Below are 11103 nucleotides of genomic sequence, written 5' to 3' on the forward strand. Positions count from 1 at the left end.
GCAACATATATTTTAGTAATTTGGTTGAACCGGCCGTTAAACTCAGATGTTGCAACATGGATTTACTGCTCTGATTACTGCCTGCTTTTTCCTCGCTGGCTTCTGGTTTTGCTATTTCAGGCTATTTTTGGCTCAGGTTTGTGTTTTATATTGCAAGGGGCTAGAGCGCTTATACAATTAAAACCTCCGCTGTAAGAGTTTCTCAGAGTAGAGCACCGCATTTTGTAGAATTCAAACGATTTTCACCATCGGTATTTTGCAGATTTGCGTCTGAGCAGTGTCTCAAACTAACTTTATTCAGCTCTTCAAATCAGAGTGAGCAGCAGGGAAATGGGGAGGTTTTGGAGGGGGTCCCCGGGCAGCTCTGCAGTAATTTTGGTGTCAGTTGGGGTTGGGGGTGACATCGTCTTAAATTGTAGCGGGAATGAACTGTCCTTCAGCAGCTACCCTCATTTCTGTGTTCTGCTGTGTGAGCAAGTGGTGTTGGTGCCAGCCCTTGTTGCTGGAGGAGGAGGCATGGAGGGCTCTGGGGGACTGAGATGTTTAAAGTCCAGGAAAACAAAGGTGAATCCAGCTCTCAACAACACCTCTAGTCAAACCTTTTAAAAACCTATTTCGTAGTTTTTTGGGGGCTGATTCTCTTGTGACGGGGGTTTTCTTATTGGCTCTTGGTAACTTTCTTAGCATTATATTTCTTGGATTTTGAATCGGTACGAGGCTCCTGTGGATATTAGTGACCTCTCGGAGTGTCATCGAGTGTTTGTGCTCTTCTGTCCGATAATAATCCAAACCATTTCTCTCCCATGCTCTCTCCCCCTGCAAGGAGCGGAAGGTACACAACCTCTGCTGTGTTTGCTTATTAGCAGTTACATCTTATTGGGTTCTTTTTTTGCTTTCTCTTTTTCTTTTCTTTTTTCAATTTTTTTTCTTTTACTGTTGTAGCTGTATGGCAAATCTAATTTTGTGTCCTTGTGTCTACATTTTTATATGGAAATTCCATGTATGCATCATATGGGCCATATTACATCTCTCTTAGCATTTAAAAAGAAACAAAAAAGAAATGTGTTATTCTACTACTTTCTTTGCTGTTTATAAACTATAAATACACATTTTTCCAGCTCTAACAGACGTCATTGATGAGACATCTTGAATTAGTTTTGAGCTTTTGAGCAGATTTAATGCATTTCTCCTCATTTAACCGTCGCCCATGTATGCGTTTGATCATGGAAACTTCTCATAGTGTGCTTTTCTTTTCTTTGTTTCTTTTTTTCTTTTTGTTTGTTAGCTGTTAAAAGCTTGCACTCCATGTGTAGTTGTTTTATTTTTACCTTTCACACTGAATAAAACAAGTTTAACATGGTTGTTTTTTCTTTTTATTTAAATATGAAGTGTTTACTTTTCATCCAGTGTTGTTGAGTTAATAATGTTCTGTCTTGTTTTTGTTTGTTTTTTTGTTTGTTTTTAGGTTTTCATAGAGCTGAGTCACATTAAAAAGTGCAATACAGTGAAGGGAGTCTTTGTCCTGGAGGAATTTGGTAATTACACCATCTATTGATTCTAGGCCTGTACTCGGCACGGCAGTAACTCAGCTCACTGGCAAATGTATTGACCAGAGCTAATAAGGGTTCACTAAATTGGATACTCGCTCTCCTCGAGGAACAATGACACACCGACGTCCGGAGGTGTCGATGTATTCCTCAGAGGACGCGGTTTGCTTTCAGGCACACGTTGTGTGTAGAGGTTTAGAGCTAGAAACATTTCATTTTGTTGATAAAGAGGAACCAAACTTATGAGAATAATAATTCAAAGTCAGCTCAGCGTGAAACAGAAGAGCGAGGGCCTGAAGGCGAGAGTCGCAGTTCTTCCATTAAGTTCAATTTCAGAACAAGGAGGCTCAAATATTCCTGTCAGTGCTTGTGATAGATACAAATCTTAATGTATAATGAATAAAAGTCATTTTTTAAATAGGAGTAGACCTATAAAAAGGCTATTCTACCTAAAATAGAGATCAGAACAGACTTGTAAAAAGTGCTCATGTCAGCATACAGGATGACTGATTTATAAGCAGTGATATATCCAGTTTGGCACTCTAATATGAAAATACCTGAAAATTAAGTATCGTTGCCTCACATTGTTTACGTAGATTAAATTCACATTTATTGGATATGATGTTTTATTTTAACCCTCACTCGACCATCTCTGTAATCATACAGCTGATCTGTGAATGTAAGCAAATAGTAAACAAGGTAATATTTCCCATTTCTACTATTCATCCTGTATGATGTGAGTAGATGTCTCAAAAGCCGAAAGAGAGGAATAGGCATTTAAGGAGGCTGATTTTTCATTTATGTCTTTAAATCCCCTGAAAAGACCAAAAACAACAAATAATTTAATACTACTAAGTATCTTATTCCTCTGAGCTTCCACAGAGCTCCACTGTTTATCCAAAAACCATTAAAACCACATTAAAGAGACACGTGTTGCACTTGATGTAATATTACTTCATTACTCTGAACACAGACACTGTAGTTTATTATCCAACTGACAGTAAACTCCTGCTGCTGTAGTCGCCAACAAATCACCAACAAATGCACCATTTACTGCCTAAAACAACAAATCCCAACTCCCCCATTTTTAAAGATTTACATCCTAAGTAGGAACTGATGGGTTTGGAGCAAAGAGTTACAAGTCATTAAGTATTGATTAACACGTTTGATTTTAATCTTTTTTGGACTCTTTGTTTTTAGCTTAAAAACTGTCAGATTTCAGATAAACAATAACACCTCAAACTAAAATAGTGAATTAATAATTTAACATATTTAACAATAGTTATTATTACTTTACGTTTTAAAATATTTCACATACATTTTTCTGCAAAAAAAAGTTGTTTATTGAGTTCTAAGAGATTTAAAGGCCTCGCTCTTCATTGCTTTGATGTAATTTAGATGCAGCAACAGAAGTGGAAAAAACGATTCCATTATAAGTTATAAAGGTTTTATTTTACCATATAAATTTGCCCGGTGCTACTGAAAAGACCATAAAAATACTTTTTTCACAAACGCAATGCAACAGTCATTTTTAAAAAGCCCATAATTGACAATCAACTTTATCTAGAGCCAAAAATGTAACTTTATGTAATAGTAAAAAAGATAACAAAATTGTTAATTTTTAATCATTTTAAAAACAAATTGATGACTTTTCTTCATCCTTTAAAAAGTGAGACTTGATTTTTGGTGTTTTGTGAGATGTACAGATCGGTCTAATGATGAAAAGAGAGCAGCGAAGGTTAGGTTTGTAAAGCTCAGTGCAGACTTTACATTATTAGAAAGTCAGAAACGCTGACTCACAGTGACAGAGCAGTTTTGAATTGGTGGAGGCTTGGAGGTTTGAGCGCCAGGCTGGGTTACTGTCGTGTCTCTGTGCTGCTTTTGTAATGTTGCCCTCATCTTTGCCACTATGAAAACCTTCATTCTCCAGCAGGTAAAGTGTTGTCACCTTTCTCCTTTTTCTTATTCAAAACGAATTCTGTGCAGAATATTTCATCAGTCGATCCTTCCACTGAATTTATTTTTTATTTTAGTTTTTGTATCATGAGTTTTCCTCTGCTTCCATCATCACTTGCTTTTCTCATTTCGGAGATCATCATCTCTCACGTGGTCTGACAGTTTGCCTCAGTATCTCAGCAAGTGGAGATCTTGGCGACACTTTAAAATATTTTTTTTTTTTGTTTTTTGAGGTGGTGGGCAGAGATATTTTAACATTTCAGAGCCCCTTTCATCTATCTGTCCAGATCTCGGCCTCCTCACCTCTGCTATGGGTTCACAGTTACTAATGAAAAGTCCGTCTGTCCTGTGACAGCGACATGGTCCTGGGCCAAAGGATTTTGGCCTCTCGTAGCTGCTTTTCTGTGATGTCTTTTAAACTTTGAGTTCAGTGGGATGAAGGGGGGGGGGGTTGTGGAGGGGAAGTTGTCCTTTTTTATTCTTGTGGGGTTTTTTTGTTTTTCATATTTGAAACTTTACAACCTGTGTAGTCTCTTGTTAAAAAAGAAAGAAAGACATTTGTGTTTTTATTTGTCCATTTCTGGGGTCCGTGAATGTCCTCACCAACAGTCAGCTGTTACTCACATTAACACTTTTTTTAAAAGTAAAAATAGTTCAGAGCTGCAACAATTAGATGATCATTGATAGTGAATTAGTCAATTGACAGAAAAATAATTGGTACTATTTTGATTTTAGTCATTTTTTATCTAAATATACAAAAAGGCGCTGATCTTTCAGCTCATCAGATGTGAAGATTTAATGTTTTTTTCATCAAACGGTGGTGAACCTAATGTTTGCATTTTTACTCTGACAATACAAGATTTGAAAATGTTGAAAAACTAAACAAGGTGATTAATTGTTAGCTTAATTGATAATGAAAATAATCATTACTTACAGCTCTAAAAGAGTTGAATCTCTTGAGTAGCCATTTTGTTATTAATAATCATTTTCCGCTGTATAAAAAAAAAACAGGATTTATCAGCAGAATTTGGTCTTCTGTGATGTGAACAGTAACCTGGCTGGTGTGTGGTGGACTCTTCTTGGCCCACATCTCATCTTACACCCTGTTCAGATATCACCCCCCCCCCCCCCCCCCCCCCTTAACCCTTCAAGCTCTCAAACATGAACAGAATGAAGTTCCTGCTGCCCTTGAATTCTTTGTTTTGTCTCTTGCATCGGCATAGTTCCTGAAACTAAAGAAGTGGTGATCCACAAGTACAAGACCCCCATGGTGAGTCCTCACCTCTTCCAGGTGTCCACACCTGACATATCTGTGTAGAAGTTCATATTTATATGAAATAAAGTGACAAAAAGGTAACGGCTACAATCTCAAAGGAAGCTCTCAACACTTCATGTAAAATGTGCCACGTTAGTCTCTGTGCTGCAGTGACACTATTTGACTCTCGGCTCATTAAAGGATTACGGCACCTTTGGGGATTTTGGTCCTTTGGTCACTTTAACCCAGCGTGTAATGAGAGGAATGCGTCAACATTATCTGCCTTTAGTGAGTTAGTCTGAAAAAGCACTGCATTAAAAAAAGAAAAGAAAAGAAAAGTGGAAACTGAGACGATATTTTGCAAATGTGGAATGTTAATAAGTGATAATAATTTAATTCTCTGACGTGATAATCGTTGAATCAACAACAGAAACTTCCCCGTTGCTGTTATAGTAATCATGAGTGTGTTTATGCACATGTTTTATTGGTGACGTTATTTTGTTCAGACCAAAAAAACGAAAAGTTGAGCCAGGTTCAACTTTCAGCTGCTTCAGTTTTTAACAGCCTTCCTGTTATGATTCAAATATATTTTTTATTGAATGTTAAAATATAAATCGGCAAAGCAACCGTTCTCTCCCCGAGTCGTTTATCACAGACAAACATTAACACATCCATCACATACAGAAAAACAGGATCTCAAAGGGAGAATGAAACAAGAGAGAAAAGATGAACATAGTACACATTAATGAGGACCGGTCTGATAAACTACAACAGAAAAGGTTACCAGATGAGTAATATGCTCACAGTTGTTTATTATAGCATTTATTAGATAACTTTGTTTTTCTTCCATTTGAGGAGAATCAGTGAATGAAATCATCATTTTAAAGAACAAAACAAAAAACAACTACAATTTGATTTCCTGTGATGTTTAAGGCCCCAAACATGCTCCACACGTGCACTAACACATGCAGTTATGTGATATTAAGATTGAAATAAACTCTGGATTAAAACAATTAAAACTCTTATAGGGGCTGCAGTGGTGGGAATTGTTGTTTTAGGTTACAGCAAGACAATGAAATACAATGCAGGAAGTGGCATTGGAGCTTCAGATTAATGCATTTAAAGGTTTATCACATGCCAAAACATTGTTGTAAAACTCACAGACAAATTTTACAACTCTGCAAAGTTGTGATTGGCCGACGCAGCTGAAAGGAATAAGAGGGCTGTGATTTTTAATGCAAAGCTAATGTCGGCCTCAATGCCTTTTTTTTTTTTTTTTTCTCCCACTGGTGCAGGTGATCAATCTCAGTCCTCAAGGAGGCGATATCAATTTATTGATCGTTATTGTTCTTTCAGAGCCTCATCCAAAGTGCTCAGCATGATTGTTTTGAGCAGAAGTGGATCCAGAACGAAAAAGGGGTCAGCTTTTTCTGTTCACGCTCGGCTTGTGTTAAATTTCAGGTGACACTCTTATGTGTGAAATCGATTCTTGCGTGCAGCTCAGATTGGTGCAAACCTACAAACTCAGAGCGTGTTTGGGGCAAAAAGTTGAGTTGAGGTGACCACGGGGGGGGCAACTTTTCCATTTGTTCAAATTCTTGACAACCAGCAACTTTCTGACATTGCTTTTAAAAAAATTGTCACTCTAAAGAAAACCAAAAGCACAAAATCTTTGAGATTGGGTCAAACTGGTCGTATCTTCTTTTTAGACTTGACATCTTTTTGTAACCTTTCACCACGGCAACAATCTTCTCCCTCATGCTTATTTTCCTCCTCTGCAGGCACATCAAATCTGTTACTCGGTCCTCTGCCTTTTCTCCTACGTGGCGGCAGTGAAGGGGAAGGAGGCGGAAGGAAAACCCAAGATTCTGTCACCGAGACCCCTTCCTAGCTAGTCTACACCCTGCTCCTGCTCCCTCTCTCCCTTTCTCCCCCACCTTCCCCCCTTCACCTCTCTCTCCGTCCTCAGCGTGCCTCTCTACTTGAAATGGCATCTCAGCTCTTAAACCACAGACTTCTGACAATCCCTAACTTTATTCTAAGCACACAAATCCCACTCCCCTTAACCCCCCTTGTTGTATATACAAGCCTAAGACCCTTTTTAGACCCTGTCGTGTAGATGTGTTTAACCTTGGTCTGTGATGTTGTGTAAATACTTCTAAACCCCCTCGTCATCGCTGTCGTCTTGATGATCATACCCAACTTGCTAAATGTTTGCCTGACGTGACCCCCCCCCCCCCCCTCCCTCAATCTCTCCTCCTCTCTGTGAACGTCTTCTATTGTTCCCGCTGCCAAGACCAAACTGTTTTTCAACGATAGGAGATGTGATGTGAGGGATAGACCCCGAGGCACAGAGTGCATGCAGGTCCCGTGCACAGCCTTGATATTCACTACAGAGATGTCCCCCACCCCAACTCCCTCAAACCCTCAACCCTCAACCCCCCCCCTCCAAAAACCTCCTCCCATTCGTCTCCATACGACTGTGTGAGTTATTCTGTGCTACGTGGTTACTGTAAAGTTCCAGTCCGTCCAAGTTGAAACTGGTGAAACATCCAGAGAGCCTCTCATAGTGCAGGATGTCCCGTACTAAATAAATGCTACTGTACACTGCACTAGAGCACCGCATGTAAACGCTTCTTTAAGAAAAAAAAAAAGGTGTTTGAACCCTAAAAATAATGTGAGTGTTCTCAGATGTGTTCTCTTGCCCTAGCTTGGCCCCGCCAGGCTGAATTGCTGTTCTAGTTCTACTGTAAAGTCTCTCGTCTGTGGTCTGCTGTTATCAATTGCATGTTGAGGATGACAAAAATAATAAATAAATATTATATATTTCTATATATAGTATTTATTTAATATATACATATATTTACTGTACATTGAAAAAGAAAAAAAAATGTTACAAACTGTTGATTTGCTTGATGTGCAATACCAAGTAGTTAGCCATTGCCAGAGCCAGGTTTTTTCTTGAGTTAACTGGCTTTCACAGGGTGACGAATGTAAGAAAGAACTTTTTTTTTCTATAGAACATTTTGATTGAAGTGAATATGATGAATTTAGTGTGATATGACTGTTTAAAAGTTTGTCTTTAAAAGAAAAAAAGGTAAATCGACTCCAGATCACACATGGCAGCAAACTTTGCTCTGCACAGTGTTTAAAGCTTTGGAGCGTGTTGCACTCAGGCCACGCCCCGATCAGTGATGTCACACCAGGTGTTTTCAGGTAGAGAGGAACTTTAATTTAATCTTTTCATCATTTTAGTGTTAGCAGAGTCCTTACAAAAAGCTTTTCCAGTTGGATTCAGCCACTTTAAGCCACGTGATGTTATTATATTTTATTTATGCACAGAGCCGTTGATACAAGTTGGCACATTGCCTTGTTCACATTATAACGTTCAGACTGCGAGTGACAACCCGAGACATAAAAACTTAACATCTGCTTCCAAATACACAACAAAAGTAACTATTTTAGGCTGTTTATATAATTTGGCTACAAGTGCTCAACAGTAGAGGTGAACATCCCAGAATAATGCATGAACACTCCTGAGTCGGTTGCATGTTTGAAGCAGACGCTCGACATTCCCACTCAACTTATCACAGAGCAGCGTTATATTCGACTGTGTATTCACTTACGAGGATGATGTCACACTTTTGGCAAGCGGTTGCCATTAATGTATTTAATGTCTTAAACAGGTCAGTAAACTGTCAGATTTTCTGAAACTGAATTCTGCTGCACTTCTGTTGACCTGAACCAGGAAATCCAAATGCAATTCAAGAACTTGGCTTTTCTCCCAACTTTAAACACATAAAAGTATAAACGGCCAACAGAAGATCAGCAAAAATGTCACAATTTCTGACACAGGCCACAAAAATTTGACCTGGAATTTAAAATATGCAGCATCTAAAATAATGTCTGTCCTTCCTCTTAAATCTTTTTAAAGACTTTCTAACATGAATAACTCACTTGTAAAAACTGTGACAACATCTATGCAAGGCTGGAACTAACTAAAAAGTTAATTTCATGATCTATTCATCTGTGGATTTTTCCCTGATTTAATAAGTTGGTTTAAAACAAAATCAGACACGGACGATCAAAAAATTTGACCTAGAATTTAAAATATGCACTATCCAAATATTGTCTGTGCTTCCTCTTAAATCTTTGTAGAAACTGTGACATTTATGTAAGAATACTTCAGGTTGGAACTAATTTCATGGTCTATTCATCTGTGGATTTTTCCCAGAATTAATAATTTGGTCAAAATGATGAGAAAATAGTCACAAAAAAATACAAGTTACCCAAATCTAAGTTATCTAAGTAACTTATTCAGGTTGTGTTGTAGACTGTTGGTCGGACAAAACAAAGAACAAATACTGTTTACTACTAAAGGAAAACAGCAAATATTCACATTGGAGAAATAGAAAACTGCATTTTTTCCACATTAGTTTTTTTAGCTGACTTAAACGATTAGCTGTAGCTCACTCAGCTTAGTGGTCACAAGCAGTCTAAAAAAAAAAAAAACACACAAGCATTTGCTTTCACATCACTGATCGAGTGTAAAATCCTCCAAACCCACAGCTGCAGTTTCCTGTCGTGGATTTACCCTTCAGACATGTTCATCTGCTCCCCCCATGCGGAGATCATCGAGTCTTAATGTCGTTTCTGTTCCGTGATAGTGAAGAACTGTTGAATCTGGTCCCGTTGCTGAACCGTTAACTTTCACAGTGAGCGTGCATGTGTGTGTGTGTGCGTGCGTGCGTGCGTTTGTGTGAGTTCATGTGGTGAACAGTTTCTCCAGATCAGCAATATATCGGTACAGCTAATATCACTGGAAGATGTTTTTATTGATTTGCTCGTATTTGTAAAGTAAATCAAACTGTGTAAAAGGAAATAATCAGTAGGATGTTCAACAAGCTGTTTGTCTCCATTCATGAATTAACGCCACACATCAAATGTGTAAATAGGACCGAAGTCAGTCTGAAGCATCTCAGTTTGCTTTGGGAATGGGACACAGCTCACTTGCTTAAGTCAAAGTTTTGTTTTGTTTTTTTTAAAACTGGATTATTACAACCACCTCTGTCATTGTACTTGCCGGCTGCTGTAACGAGAGGGAATAAATGAAATGAGATGTCAGGTGTAAGTATTCCAGTATTTGAAAAAGTATTTATAGAATATGTACAGCTTTGGCAATCTAATAAAGTTGTCCCAAATGCAGCTCATTGTTCTTTTTTATGAATAATATAATCTAATTTAAGTGTGTGTGTGTGTGTGTGTGTGTGTGTGTGTGTGTGTGTGTGTGTGTGTGTGTGTGTGTGTGTGTGTGTGTGTGTGTGTGTGTGTGTGTGTGTGTGTGTGTGTGTGTGTGTGTGTGTGTGTGTGTGTGTGTGTAAATGAGTAGAAGATACGACATTTGGAGGTTTGAAGATTTATTTAAGGTGCTGATACACTTTCTTTTTTCTTTTTTTTACAAAATGCAGGTTTGTCTGATGATTTGAAACATTTGGCTCCAGATTGAACATTAGCACAATATATTTTTAAAAGTTTTATTTAAGACTGGATGAAGGGAATAAAGACATAAAAAAATTGTACGCACAGTCAACCACACATCAATCATACGCACTGATGGTAAGCAAGTCTCTGTATGTTTGCTTTGGAGAAAAAAAACATCTTCATTAATGTTTTGAGGTTACATCAAAAAACGCCTTAAATAAATAACTTGGCAAAGGCTGAAAGCTTTACAGTAACAATAGTGAACAAAACAGGCTCATCAACATTACATTGTAATATGATAGCTTTGTATATAACAGTAAGTCTGGATATTTAAAGGGTCAGTTCACCAAAACTACTTTAAACATTTTATCCTGTAATGCTTCAACAGTTTTTATATGCAGAGGTTTTTGAGATTTCTGAAACTTTTGCAAACTGTACCTACACATTATAAGTGTAGTAAGTGTAATATTTATTTTGTGTTGCTCAAAATATTGAAAAATTACATAACAGCAGTAACACGTCAGCAGAAGTTGACACGGTTATCCAGAGTAACTTGACATTGTTTCTGGAAAAACACGGTGCTGTCGGATCCTTCCAAATGTATTTTTTTTAAAGCTCTGAACTACAAATAGTAAGTTAAATGTTCACATTAATTGCAATGTGATGGAGGCAGGAGTTTTTTTGCTTGACCAGATGCTGAGTGGAGTAGAAAAGTACATTTGAATTTAAATCTACACTTTGTGCTGCCAGCTGCAGTGAAGCCACTACCGTGTTTTTTAAATCTGTTTAAAAACTTCAAGGCAAATATTGAAATTGGAGTGAATAAGGAGAAAGTCGAGGACGTCTCATCCTTTGTGGAGGCAC

The 11103-nt window shown here is 37.8% G+C and overlaps 1 protein-coding gene across 3 annotated transcripts in view; it reads left to right on the forward strand.

Moving 5' to 3' along the window:
* The window catches only part of madd (MAP-kinase activating death domain), a 53437-nt gene extending 46295 nt beyond the window's left edge, over positions 1-7142 (forward strand). For all 3 annotated transcript variants that reach the window (XM_062427037.1, XM_062428116.1, XM_062427799.1), the window contains 3 exons: positions 1466-1535; positions 4727-4773; positions 6540-7142. In XM_062427037.1, the coding sequence (XP_062283021.1) occupies positions 1466-1535; positions 4727-4773; positions 6540-6653 (231 nt within the window). In that variant the 3' untranslated portion in view covers positions 6654-7142. The remainder of the gene's footprint in view (positions 1-1465; positions 1536-4726; positions 4774-6539) is intronic.
* The last annotated feature ends 3961 nt before the right edge of the window (positions 7143-11103 follow it).

This window comes from Scomber scombrus, chromosome 1 (assembly GCF_963691925.1).
Source record: "Scomber scombrus chromosome 1, fScoSco1.1, whole genome shotgun sequence".
In the NCBI taxonomy this organism is placed as follows: Eukaryota; Metazoa; Chordata; class Actinopteri; order Scombriformes; family Scombridae; genus Scomber; species Scomber scombrus.